This window comes from Haliotis cracherodii, unplaced genomic scaffold (genome assembly GCF_022045235.1).
Source record: "Haliotis cracherodii isolate W230 unplaced genomic scaffold, xgHalCrac1.p SCAF_1, whole genome shotgun sequence".
NCBI classification, from domain to species: domain Eukaryota; kingdom Metazoa; phylum Mollusca; class Gastropoda; order Lepetellida; family Haliotidae; genus Haliotis; species Haliotis cracherodii.
The window spans coordinates 31720421-31735660 of NW_027266264.1; the positions used below are offsets into that span (position 1 = coordinate 31720421).

Here is a 15240-nt window from a genome sequence, read left to right on the forward strand (position 1 = left end):
GAAATATTCAATTGATAAAGTAGCAAAGTGTGTGCGTGTTCAGTGTTTAACGCCATACTCACTCGCCACATATTCCCGCTATATGACGGTGGTAAAACAGCAAGTGCTCAAGAAGATTAATTTGAAAGGTTAGACAGCTTTTCCTGTTGCAAAGACCTACAGGGAGTATAATTCTGAAGCCTTTTGAGGTAAGTTCGGTAAATCTTTACGGTATTATATACATTGTCCTGATAAAAAAATACTACCAAATATTATTTGAAAAAGGAGGCAGCGATAATGACAAATAAAACAATCAATGACTTATGACTTACTTATTGTGAAAAAAATAAAAAATAAAACTAAAGAAACATCCGACCAATTTGGAACTCTCTTGCATTAAAAGGGGACAATGGGAAAGGAAAAGACTCACATCAGTATCGTTGTGATCGGCCACGTGGACTCGGGGAAGTCCACAACCACTGGTCATCTCATCTACAAGTGTGGAGGGATTGACAAAAGGACCATTGAGAAGTATGAGAAGGAAGCACAGGAGGTAAGGATGACAGACATATTAACAGTTGACACAGCTCAAAGGTAAGAGGGGGGCACGGGGGGCCCCAGTTGTCTAAGGCGCCGGCCGTAATTCGCTGTGCATAGTTGCGTCACTTGGGCACGCCAGAAACCTATGATTGTGGGTTCGAATCCCTGTTCCACCCGATTATGTTTCTAGGTTTGTCAGCACCATACCCGTGCTCGTGGATTTCACCAAAGTGGTAAACGTCTGAGACCTGCATCACTTCAGGCTTTCCTCCGACATTAAGCTGACACGCCGTGATATAACTGGAATACTGTTAAAAGCGGCGTTAAACCCAACTCATTCACTCACTCACTCACTCAAAGGTAAGAGCATTTGTGATTAACTCTGGCGTGTTGCTCTTTGTTGTGATTTTCCAAAACACATTTTAGTGTCTCGGACACGTAAATCATTAATTCTGTTGGCTTACTTTCCGGCCGCGATGAGGCCAATCAGTCGTATGCTTCCTGGTTCAAAATGGTAAAATCTAATCATACAAAAATATATGAACCCTATATATTTCTGTCTCCAGCATATTGACACAACTTTTTATCTTACCTTCTGTCAGAATGTTGAGATCTCATTGGTTCACTTGATCTCGATCAATACCATATATCCCGCCTGGAAAGGAAATACATTCCTGAGCTAGAGAATGGATCCCTTATACTCCGACAAGAAGAAAACCGACTGAATGTTGATTTCTTTTGCTTCCACCCTGCTACGAAGCAAAAAGCGTCACGTTTTTTAATAGTCAATGAAAGTCAAATATCTGTTTTCTGTCAATTTTAACTTTGTTTTTATTCTTTACAAAAACAGATTGAAACATGTCTGCAAAGAGCATTCTTCGAAGCAGTTACTGTATCACTCAGTGTATATGTGGTTTTATGTGTCCGTTCTTAGATTTTACACCACTCGTCCCCCATCTAATGGTATAAAATCTAACGCGGGGATCAGAAAACATAGACCCCTTGAGATGCTGTTACAACATACAATCTCAAACATGTCACCAACTTTAGAATCCCACACTCTGCTGCAGATGGGCAAGGGGTCCTTCAAATATGCCTGGGTCCTGGACAAACTGAAAGCCGAGAGAGAAAGGGGTATCACTATCGATATTGCTCTGTGGAAGTTTGAGACATTGAAGTTCTCAATCACCATTATTGACGCCCCAGGACACAGAGACTTCATCAAGAACATGATCACTGGAACTTCTCAGGTGCGCAGGTGACGCATTCATCATGCATACAGAGAATGACGTACATAACTTATTAACGACATCATGAGTGGTAGTAATCCATGAATAGGAATCCGAGTAGGTTGTTCAATAAATTATCAATGTCATTGTACTACAGCAATGAACCTTACTTAAATCACATTGGTAATCTATTCCCTTCTCCTTGTCCTAACTGATGTCACTTTGATTATCTGTTCCAACTTTCACCTGCCTGAAGTCTATGTTAAATTACCTGTGGTAGTAATCCATCAATAGGATTCCGAGTAGGTTGTTCAATAAATTATCAATGTCATTGTACTAAAGCAATGAACCTTACTTAAATCACATTGGTAATCTATTCCCTTCTCCTTATGTAACTGATGTCACTTTGATTATCTGTTCCAACTTTCACCTGCCTGAAGTCTATGTTAAATTACCTGTGGTAGTAATCCATCAATAGGAATCCGAGTAGGTTGTTCAATATATTATCAATGTCATTGTACTACAGCAATGAACCTTACTTAAATCACATTGGTAATCTATTCCCTTCTCCTTATGTAACTGATGTCACTTTGATTATCTGTTCCAACTTTCACCTGCCTGATTTCTATGTTAAATTACCTGTGGTAGTAATCGATGAATAGGATTCCGAGTAGGTTGTTCAATAAAGTATCAATGTCATTGTACTACAGCAATGAACCTTACTTAAATCACATTGGTAATCTATTCCCTTCTCCTTGTCCTAACTGATGTCACTTTGATTATCTGTTCCATCTTTCACCTGCCTGAAGTATATGTTAAATTACCTCTTATATTGTCCTTAACGTGACACAAGTCACCGTGATATCTCATGACATGTCTTTAACTTTACTGAAATCAATCGTCCGTCACCTTACTCCAATTACCTGGATTAACTATTCCAGGGAACCCTGATCCCTCGTCCTTCACCTAACTAAAGGTATATGTGTTCATATTTTCCATTATGTCTTTCTCTTTGCAGGCTGACTGTGCTGTTCTCATTGTGGCATCGGGTACAGGAGAGTTCGAAACTGGAATATCCAAAAATGGCCAGACAAGAGAACATGCTCTGCTTGCCTACACGCTGGGGGTAAAACAAATTATTGTTGGCGTGAATAAGATGGACACTACGGAACAACCCTTTTCTGAAAATAGGTTTCAAGAAATTGTCACCGAGGTTAAAGCCTACTTGAAAAAGGTTGGCTTTGACAATAAATCAGTGGCATTTGTTCCTATCTCTGGTTGGCATGGGGACAATATGCTTGAAGAAAGTGAAAACATGCCTTGGTATAAAGGTTGGTCTACTGTGAAAAAAACGGATGACGGACAAGTAAAAGCTTCAGGAAAAACGCTTTTCGAAGCCCTTGATAGCATCGTACCTCCCACCAGACCGGTTAAAAAACCTCTACGCCTCCCCCTTCAAGACGTATATAAAATTGGAGGTGAGTGTGTGCTGCATTCGGATTGGTTGAAGACATCTGAAGCCCGGGAAAAATGAAACATGATACTGACCGGTATACTTGCAAACATCATCCATTGATTAAGTTGCTGGTGCATTAAAAATTGATGTCATTCATTCGAATAATTACAGCTTACAGTATATGCCAATCAAAATTATCACCATCGTCGTCATCATCATCATCATCATCATCATCATCATCATCATCATCATCTCCAAATTAAAATCGAGGACATTTACATTGTTTTTTCGGTCAGGTATTGGAACTGTACCAGTGGGCAGAGTAGAAACAGGAGTTCTGAAGCCTGGAATGATCGTTACGTTTGCCCCTGCTAACATCACAACAGAGGTAACACTCTTCACATATTCATGGTTTGTGACTAAAAATCAATTTGAAAGTTACATAAATCATTCTAGTTCGCCTTTTTTTAGAAACACGCATGCTGATAAGTGTATGGTTATTTCATCCTACGATTATTCCTACGTTCTATCTATGATGATATTTCAGGTCAAGTCAGTAGAGATGCACCACGAATCACTGACTGAGGCCTTACCTGGGGACAATGTCGGCTTCAATGTTAAGAACATCTCCGTCAAGGACATACGTCGAGGAAACGTAACCGGTGACAGCAAAAACGACCCCCCATGCACAACAAAATCATTCGTTGCTCAGGTAAAGCAGTAATCTAATTTTCGCTATAAGACTAAAATATTATCCCACCCAGTGATTGTATGCGTAATCTATATATGAACACATAAACACACCACACCAATCCACGCCAAACCACAACAAACCACACCACACCAAACCACACCAATCTTTACCAAACTACACCAATCCATGCCAAACCACACCAAACAACACCAATCCACACCAAACAACACCAATCCACGCCAAACAACACCAATCCTCGCCAAACAACACCAATCAACACCAAACAATACCAATCCGGACCAAACCACACCAAACAACACCAACCCACGCCAAACAACACCAATCCTAGCCAAACAACACCAATCCTAGCCAAACAACACCAATCAACACCAAACAATACCAATCCGGACCAAACCACACCAAACAACACCAACCCACGCCAAACAACACCAATCCACGCCAAACAACAACAAAAAACACCACACCAAACCACATCAATCTTTACCAAACTACACCAATCCATGCCAAAACACACCAAACAACACCAATCCACACCAAACAACACCAATCCACACCAAACAACACCAATCTACGCCAAATCACACCAAACAACACCCAACAACACCAATCCACACCAAACAACACCAATCAATACCAAACAACACCAATCCACGCCACACAACACCAAACAACACCAATCCACACCAAACAACACCAATCTACGCCAAACAACACCAATCCTCGCCAAACAACACCAATCCACGCCAAACAACACCAAACAACACCAATCCACACCAAACAACACCAATCAATACCAAACAACACCAATCCACGCCAAACAACACCAACCCACGCCAAACAACACCAATCAATACCAAACAACACCAATCCACGCCAAACAACACCAAACAATACCAATCCACACCCAACAACACCAAACAATACCAATCCACACCAAACAACACCAATCAATGCCAAACAACACCAATCCACACCCAACAACACCAAACAATACCAATCCACACCAAACAACACCAATCAATACCAAACAACACCAATCCACGCCAAACAACACCAAACAACACCAATCCACACCAACCAACACCAATCTACGCCAAACAACACCAATCCTCGCCAAACAACACCAAACAACACCAATCCACACCAAAAAACACCAAACCATGCCAAACCACAACAACATCAATCCACGCCAAACCACACCAAACAGCATCAATCCACACCAAACAACACCAAACCACACCAAAAACACCAATCCACGCCAAACCACACCAAACAAAACGAATCCACACAAAAAAACATCAATCAACACCAAACCACACCAATCCACGCCAAACAACACCAAACAACATCAATCCACACAATACAACACCAAAAAAACACCAAACAACACCAATCCAGACCAAACCACACAAAACAACATCAATCCACGCCAAACAACACCAATTCTCGCCAAACAACACCAATCCTGACCAATCCACACCAAACAAAACCAATCCACGCCAAACCACACCAAACAACACCAATCCACGCCAAACAACACCAATCCTCGCCAAACAACACCAAACAACATCAATCTATGCCAAATCACACCAAACAACACCCAACAACACCAAACAACACCAATCCACACCAAACAAAACCAATCCACGCCAATCCACACCAAACAACACCAATCCACGCAAAACAACACCAATCTACGCCAAATCACACCAAACAACACCCAACAACACCAAACAACACCAATCCACACCAAACAACACCAATCAATACCAAACAACACTAATCCACGCCAATCCACGCCAAACCACACCAAACAACACCAATCCACACCAAACAACACCAATCCACGCAAAACAACACCAATCAATACCAAACAACACCAATCCACGCCAAACAACACCATACAACACCAATCCACACCAAACAACACCAATCCACGCCAAACAACACCAATCTACGCCAAATCACACCAAACAACACCCAACAACACCAATCCATACCAACAAAAACCAATCAATACCAAACAACACCAATCCACGCCAAACCACACCAAACAACACCAATCCACACCAAACAACACCAATCCACGCCAAACAACACCAATCAATACCAAACAACACCAATCCACGCCAAACAACACCAAACAACACCAATCCACGCCAAACCACACCAAACAACACCAAACCACACCAAAAACACCAATCCACGCCAAACCACACCAAACAAAACCAATCCACACAAAACAACATCAATCAACACCAAACAACACCAATCCACACCAAACCACACCAATCCACGCCAAACAACACCAAACAACATGAATCCCCACCATACAACACTAAACAACACCAATCAATACCAAACAACACCAATCCACGCCAAACAACACCAAACAACACCAATCCACGCCAAACCACACCAAACAACACCAAACCACACCAAAAACCTCAATCCACGCCAAACAACACCAAACAAAACCAATCCACACAAAACAACATCAATCAACACCAAACAACACCAATCCACACCCAACCACACCAATCAACGCCAAACAACACCAAATCACACCAAACAACACCATACAACACCAATCCACACCAAACAACACCAATCCACGCCAAACCACAACAACAACATCAATCCACGCCAAACCACACCAAACAACATCAATCCACACCAAACAACACCAAACCACACCAAAAACACCAATCCACGCCAAACCACACCAAACAAAACCAATCCACACAAAACAACATCAATCAACACCAAACAACACCAATCCACACCAAACCACACCAATCCACGCCAAACAACACCAAACAACATCAATCCCCACCATACAACACCAAACAACACCAATCAATACCAAACAACACCAATCCACGCCAAACAACACCAAACAACACCAATCCACGCCAAACGACACCAAACAACACCAATCCACACCAAACCACACCAATCCACGCCAAACAACACCAAAAAACATCAATCCACACCATACAACACCAAACAACACCAATCCAGACCAAACCACACCCAACAACATCAATCCACACCAAACAACACCAATCCACGCCAAACAACACCAATCCTCGCCAAACAACACCAATCCACACCAAACAATACCAATCCACGCCAAATCACACCAAACAACACCCAACAACACCAATCCACAATAAACAACACCAATCAATACCAAACAACACCAATCCACGCCAAACAACACCAAACAACATCAATCCACGCCAAACAACACCAATCTACGCCAAATCACACCAAACAACACCCAACAACACCAGTCCACACCAAACAACACCAATCAATACCAAACAACACCAATCCACGCCAAACCACACCAAACAACATCAATCCACACCAAACACTACCAATCCACGCCAAACAACACCAATCCTCGCCAAACAAAACCAATCCACACCAAACAACACCAATCCACACCAAACCACACCAATCCACGCAAAACAACACCAAACAACATCAATTCACACCATACTACACCAAACAACACCAATCCAGACCAAACCACACAAAACAACATCAATCCACACCAAACAACACCAATCCACACCAAACCACACCAATCAACGCCAAACCACACCAAACAACACCAATCCACACCAAACAACACCAAACCACACCAAACAACACAAATCCACACCAAACAATACCAATCCACACCAAACAACACCAATCCACGCCAAACAACACCAAAGAACACCTATCCACGCCAAACGACACCAAACAACACCAATTCACACCAAACAACACCACACCACACCAATCCACGCCAAACCACACCAAAGATCACCAATCCACCCCAAACAACACCAATCCACACCAAACAACACCAATCCACGCCAAACCACACCAAACAACACCAAACCACACCGAACAACACCATTCCACGCCAAACCACGCCAAACAACACCAATCCATACCAAACCACACCAATCCACGCCAAACCACGCCAATCCACGCCAAACTACGCCAAACAACACCAAACCACGACAAACCAAACCAAAACACAAATCCATAACAAACCAATCCACGCCACAACAATCCACCCACTCTGTACTTGTAACTGTACTTCTTTACAGGTGATTGTTCTGAACCATCCCGGACAGATCACTGCTGGCTACTCCCCAGTGCTGGATTGCCACACAGCACACATCGCATGTCAGTTCGCGGAACTTAAAGAGAAAGTGGACCGTAGGAATGGCAAGAAGTTAGAAGACAAACCCAAGTTCTTGAAGTCTGGAGACGCTGGAATGGTAAAAATGATACCATCCAAACCAATGTGCGTAGAGCCATTTGCCAAATATGCTCCACTGGGCAGATTTGCTGTCCGCGACATGCGACAGACGGTGGCTGTTGGGATTATTAAGGAGGTGACCCAGAATACAGGCGGCAAGTCTAAATTAACCAAAGCTGCCAAGAAAGCTCTGTAGCTTGTATCGTTCTGATAGAAATTGAGCAGATTTCTAAATAACCATTTCGCCTAGCTTACATCACTCTCGTAAAGATTGAGCTAACCTTAATCTTAACGTATCACTTAACTACAAGCAAACATACATTCATATGATGTAAAAGTGAAAAGCTGTGCATCAGGGACTACTGTACTATGTAGTACTCTCTCTCTCTCTCTCTCTCTCTCTCTCTCTCTCTCTCTCTCCTCTCTCTCTCTCTCTCTCTCTCTCTCTCTCTCTCTCTCTCTCTCTCTCTGTTCCGATGGACTTCTATCCTGATGATGTACTCCAACCATGAGACTTCATGCAACAGTGCCGCTCTAGTTGCATTTTCAATTGAGGCATTGTCTTTCTTTGCAATTGTTATCTGTTAAACGTGTATTGCTGATACAATAGTTGAAAGGGATTTTTAAAATTTGGTCTTTCTGAAATAATTATAGGTTATGCTCAAAATGGCCATATCAGTTTATGTTGTATGCATCAATGCATCAAGTATCAATGCTGGTATGAATAAATGTGTAAATACCATAATATCAGAAACACTATGTACTTCTACACACATGGGTATGATTTAAAAACGGTATTACATGGCAATAGTTCAGTTAGCAGTTCTACAAACATGACTATTCTTAAATCAGTTCACGATTTCATTGTCAAAAGCAAAAGATTCGAGTAGCTTAATTTTATGCATGTAGTAATGGACAACTGCTATATCTTATTTCACAGACACCACTTGTATTGGCTTCATATTCATTTGTGCATTTAATATATGTTTATGTTTAGCACTATTTTACATATAATCTGATATATAACCAGCTGTTGTAAAGTTATTACCTGGAGAGGTATTTACATAAGCAAGTTTTGCTTATTTACCGATCCAGATTTCTTTTGAAATAAAAATATGTTTAAACCAAATGTGTAGACTCTGTTTGTTTGTTGTATTTGCACACCTGCAATCTCCTTTTTATTCCATTGTTATAATGCATAAGTGTACATGAAGGTGTGTAGCAAAATATATCCATCATGCCTGGCCACCTACATTAACTGATTTGACAATTAGAGTAAGTGATGTTTCATTACCCTTGACATGACATGGTGAAACCTCCAGTAGCTGCGCACTTTAAATGTGTCGGAAGTCTTTGGCTCCCTGATTTTCAGTGTTGCAGCATTTAAATTACTTCTAACATCCCTGTCCATCTAAGTGAGTAGTTGCATTATACGTTATCAGAAGAATATGTTGACAGTATGTACACTTAAAGAGAGTCATGTATATCCGTGTGTATGTTACAACTATCCTCGCCCGATTTCAATGCAACTGATCCTGTGACATGAAGCGTAAACTCAAAGTCTAATCTGCAATCTGTGTCACCTGGGCAATATATGCTTAATCTGCGCCCTGAATGGTGGTTTTGAAAATGGGACGTGACACTATATTGCGATGTTATATGTGTTTCAAAGGATTCGAAGGTGTGTATTCATTGGTCAATTCACAATTTAGATAAAATATTCAACTGAAGGAAGAGAAAGAATTAGAGCGTAGCTACCATTTGCTGCAATAAAGCCTCAGTGAGCATTATTACGAAACCAAACTAAGTAATTATACACCTTATCAAACAACTACAGTATTAAGATAACGAAGGTGGGATCTTAAAAAAGGGAAGCCAACAGATAATTGACGCTGATAGGTAATTAGCAAAGAACAAATGGAGGCCAACACTTAATTGTAAATTAGCGCTGATAGATGATAGCGATGGACAACTGGGAAATTGCCACTGATTGGTAATAGACAATGGGCAAACACTGGGGGGGGGGGGGGGGGGGGGGGGGTAATTAACACTGGCAAGTAATAGAATGGAAATGGCAATGGACAAATGGAAGCCAGATAGATAATTAGCATCGACAATGATCAAAACAATAAATTCCAAGCAATGGGCAGTCTAGGTTTTTTTTACCCCTCAACACTCAGAGAACAACAGAGCTCTGTCAACAAACTAAAGTACTCACGGAAATGAAAAAAAATGTTTTTTCGACCTCAGAACTTAAATAAATGCAGTTTATATACGAAATATGTAAATATTCAAACAACTAAATTAGTACTAATTGGCCGTGGCACAAATACAGCGTGTCAAAAGTTTTTATGCCTTTTTACACGTAAAAGTGTGTATAAATATGAATAAAACAGACTATTGTGAAACAGGGCATAACCAGGTGTAAGTAGATCAAGGTGACCTATGACACCTTGACGACAGGTGAGAACAGGTGCATAATGCCTATAGTCTGTTTCTGCTATGTCAATTTGGACTTAGTTTTATTTTTGAATGTTGAAAGTGCCGACAAATTACCTCCTGTAAAGTACATTTTGTATTGTTCACTGAGATCAAACTAGCAAATCCAGACTAGTACTTTTCGAGTTGTTTTGTTATTTCGTATTTTCAGCTACGTAACACTTTGTGTCGATTTTTAAATTGAGAAAAAGAGGTTTTTTTTTCATTTCCGTGAGTACTTTAGACCTGAAACTCGCTGTATCTTCTATTTGAGAGATTGAAGTTCTCTATCACCATCATTATACACCCGAGGACATAGATTCTTCATCAATAACATGATCATCGGACCTTACCAGGTGAGCAAGTGACCAGGTACCCTGTGTTTATCAGGCATTCACTAATAATAGGTTTATTCTACTAACAAAAAATAAGAGAATTCAAAACGCCAGAGAACAATCAGTCCCTGCCGAAAAAGTTTGTAATGTGCGTCACAGGCAAAAAAGGCACTCACAAAAAAATGTAAGTGTTTGTTTGTTGCCTAACACCGCACCAAGCAATAATTATTAACAATCTAATCTCGGCCAGACAATCCAGTGATTGGTATCATGAGCAATGATCCACGTTGTTGGGATACGACCAAGTCTTGCCTGCTTGGATGCCTGCAAACATGTTTGCCATGAAACAACATTTATATAATATTCAATTGGTCACAGAACACATACGCTTTGTAAAGGTTGAATATATCATCTAGTGTGTCCCTGGTGTATGGCAATGCATTCCCCACACCTTGCAGGCATGCAAGCAGTCAGGTCACGAATAGCCGCCCTTTGAATGTGGCGCCATTCTCGTTGTGGAACAAGTCTCGGTCGGTCCAAATTGGCTGTCCAAATTGGAGTTGGCTGCTTGAATAAACTATCCTGCCCAACACATTTCAAGGTTGTCTGTGTCTTTACTATTGCAGAAAGTGGGTGCGACTCTGGTCCACAGTACCCGTTTACGTGTACAATGAGTAACACAAAAGCATCTATATTGAATTATTTTTATATTGAGTATTCTGCTTTTGATACACAAAGCCTAAGGAACCTAACGTACAGAACCAATTAACAAATTATATTGAAATACACAGGATACGGTTAACAGTCATAAAGATTGAGTGAGTTGGGTTTAACGCTGCTATAAACACTATTCCAGTTTTATCGCGGCGTGTGAGCTTAATGTGGAAGGAAAGCCCGAAGTGATGCAGGTCTCAGACGTTTACCACATCGATGAAACCCACGAGCACGGGTATGGTGCCGACAAACCTAGAAACATAATAGGGGCGAACCGGCATTCGAACCCACAACCATAGGTTTCTGGTGTGCCCAAGGAACGCAACTCTGCACGGCGCCTTAGACGACTGGGCCACCAGTGCCCCCTAGTCATAAAGAGCAATATCGTAGGTCAAACTATGTGGCAGCAGCAATATATCATAGGCCCGGCCCTAATACAAAAGATCTTGCACACACGGACCGCCTCCGTGGTCTAGTGGTAGAGCGTCCGCCCGGAGAGCGGAAGGTACGGGGTTCCATCCCCAGCCGCGTCATACCAAAAGACGTTAAAAGATGGAACTTGTTGTTACCCTGTCTGGCGCTCGGCATAAAGGGGCTAAAACAAGGACTGGTCGGCTTGGAGTCAGTATACTGTTTCTGAGTTGGATAGTCTTGTTAAACTGCGGCATGGTATCTCAGTGAGTTAACACTATAAATCGGCATCAGTCCGGACTAGTACAAGCAGCCAAACAAACACACACACGCACATGCACGTCGCTATATAATCTTGGACGCGACGTTAAACCTCACCTCACCTCACCTCACCTCACCTCACCTCACCTCACCTCACCTCACCTCACCTCACCTCACCTCACCACTGCTTTTTCATGTCACATATTATTCATCTATGTTTTTTTAAATACAGGAATATGTTGCACGACGTAGGCACGGAAACCCATGATGTAAATTCTACTACTTGTGACTGATAAACTCAACATACTGCTACCAACCTGTTGGTCATTAAATCACAGACGACTTCTCTATTATTTACTATAACAACCTTCGTCAGTTGTTCAAATGTGGACTGTAATAACATGAGCAGCCTCCTGTCAGTTGGGATCACACCTTAAATGACTAAAATCATTATGATGTGGAAACAAAATTGGACAGCAATGAAGAGGAACCAGTTGAATGTCTTCCATGTGGTTTAAGTCAGTGTGTGACGTTGTCAGTGTGAAAATGAACAAACTTAAAAAGAGAAATAGAATTGTAATAAACCAATTCTGTCCTAGTCGATTGTCATCTAAAGTCTGGTTGCCCAATATGAAAAGTGGTTACCACTGACACACCATAACCATTATATGTAGCATCACTTGATTAATTGTTGGATCAAAGAACTTGGTATAAGTGGCATATCAAATAATGCAGAATAATGCCAGCGGACAGTGTAACTGAGGAAGAAATCTGACCACACCATGTATCAGTAGTATCAACCTTGTACTTGACATGTCCATTCCTCTCTTGTACTGGATCAAATGCTCAATAGAAATCCGCGCAAAGAAAGATACTAGTTGCTGGGTCCGGCAAATGTAACACCAAATCTCTGTTCATGATACGATCGGAATTGTACATTCGACTCTGTATTAGACAGATATTTTCTTGTGACTATGGGTTTTGTCGCCAATATTCAAAACCGATTTCAGGATTATTACATCTGTACAGTGAAGTGCATGGGCGTGTGCGTGTGTGAATGCGTGTGCGTGTGCGTGTGCGTGCGTGCGTGTGTGTGTGTTAGCGTGGACAAATGCCGGTTTTATAGTACTATTCCACCGAGATACCATGCCTCAGTATTCTGACAGCATACTGACCCCGAGCCGACCAGTCCTTGATGTATCCCCTTAATGCCAAGCAGCAACATAAATTAACGTCTTTGGTTGTCTAACCACCGACCCTCTCTCCCCGGTAATCAAGACTTCATGTTCAGTTAATTACTCTTGGAGCAACATCGAAACATCTTGAATATGTGTGAGTAAAGATTTACGCCGCTTTTAGTAATATTCCATCAATATCACGGCGGGGGAAACCAGAAATGGGCTTCACACATTGTACCAATGTCAGGAATCGAACCCGGGTCTTCGAGGTGACGAGCGAACGCTTTAACCACTAGGCTGTCCGACCGCCCCGAAACTAGACGAAAAACGAGCTACTACTGTTTGACAACAGTTTGATGGAAAAAAAAGACGGAGAGAACGATGAGCATACAATATAATTTATTTTAAACCACATCTACGTGACTGTCTTTTGATATAAAACCCATCTGTATATTTAATTATGACAAATAACAGTCAGGTGCAACACTCGAGGGAATGATTTCAGAGAATAATTCGTACAAGTCCAGATTAAATCAGTGTGTTTGTTCAGCTTTCGGCAACTTGTCATAAAACACCACAATGTTGTTAGATGCTAATATATCCTTAGGTGTGTCGCTAAAGAACAGGAAAACCGTCCGGATAAACAGAGCAGGTATTAACGAATCATGGGTACGGGATACTGCAACTACACGGGCGTCCCTGAAAGTAATGCGGAAATCGGGGGTTGTCTCTGCATTGCTTGTCACGACTCATACGCTACTAAAGCACTCATTGTCACAGCAACGGAAGGAACCAATAGAACCATTTCAAACGGGCTCGGGGGTGTGTCAGTGTCAGTACTGGCAAGGCGGAAAGAGATACTATTGAATGCGAAATGCTTCACGCCATTGTATATTTCACTAATGGAATACTTAGTACGCCGTACTGCACCGAAAATGCCTTGTGACACCACCATATATGGAATATTCGACGTTTTCATGACGAGACAGCCGTACATGATACACACATGATGTTATAATGCAGAAGTATTAAGTTCCAGTCCTCATTCGTTATCCCACATATAGCGACCAAGGGTAGGTGCGACTATGTATTATTCTGTATACGTGAAGGATATATTACATAGTAATACGGCTGGTTAGATGGGAGACAGCGTGTAGACAATATAACATAATATCTTTGTTTGGTTTCTGGAGATTATTGTATATATTCATCTAATCTTGCGTTTGACGTCTGATAATGAGAAACATATGATTCATGTGATTTTACCTGACTTATGCATGCAGAGTTATTGGTGCTTTCCAAATTGTTATACTTACACTCACATATATATATATATATATATATATATATAGGTATCTTGGGCGAGGTAGGTGTGGATAGAATAGGTAGATGTATGTAGGCAGATATACTAGTATATTATGCGTGTATGTAGGAAGAAGATAGATAACTAGGTATGTGAAGGTAAAATATTAGTATCAGGGTAGCTAGAAGGGATGTAGGGATGTGTTCTTGTAGAAGATAGAAAGGCAAACAGTATACGTATATATGTATATTAAAGATACGCATGTGTTAAGATTACAAGAGGTTAATTTGGTAGAGAATAGGTATGTATGTATAAGTTAAAGATAGATTGGTAGGTATGTGTAGGTGGAAGAAAGGCATGCTTAAGTTTGT

At 41.2% G+C, this 15240-nt stretch overlaps 1 protein-coding gene across 1 annotated transcript; it reads left to right on the plus strand.

Moving 5' to 3' along the window:
• Positions 1-388: 388 nt before the first annotated feature.
• Positions 389-8385, plus strand: LOC139475929 (elongation factor 1-alpha 1-like). Its single transcript, XM_071259145.1, has 6 exons — positions 389-532; positions 1590-1769; positions 2767-3226; positions 3501-3592; positions 3752-3916; positions 8035-8385. The coding sequence occupies exons 1-6, from the start codon at positions 389-391 to the stop codon at positions 8383-8385; spliced, it is 1392 nt and encodes a 463-aa protein (XP_071115246.1).
• The last annotated feature ends 6855 nt before the right edge of the window (positions 8386-15240 follow it).

Bases quoted from the DNA above. Each gene is read 5' to 3' on its own strand.
- LOC139475929 (XM_071259145.1), top strand. From the start codon at position 389: ATGGGAAAGGAAAAGACTCACATCAGTATCGTTGTGATCGGCCACGTG. The intron at 533-1,589 runs GTAAGGATGACA...ACTCTGCTGCAG, and splicing joins ATGAGAAGGAAGCACAGGAG to ATGGGCAAGGGGTCCTTCAA. The intron at 3,917-8,034 runs GTAAAGCAGTAA...ACTTCTTTACAG, and splicing joins CAAAATCATTCGTTGCTCAG to GTGATTGTTCTGAACCATCC.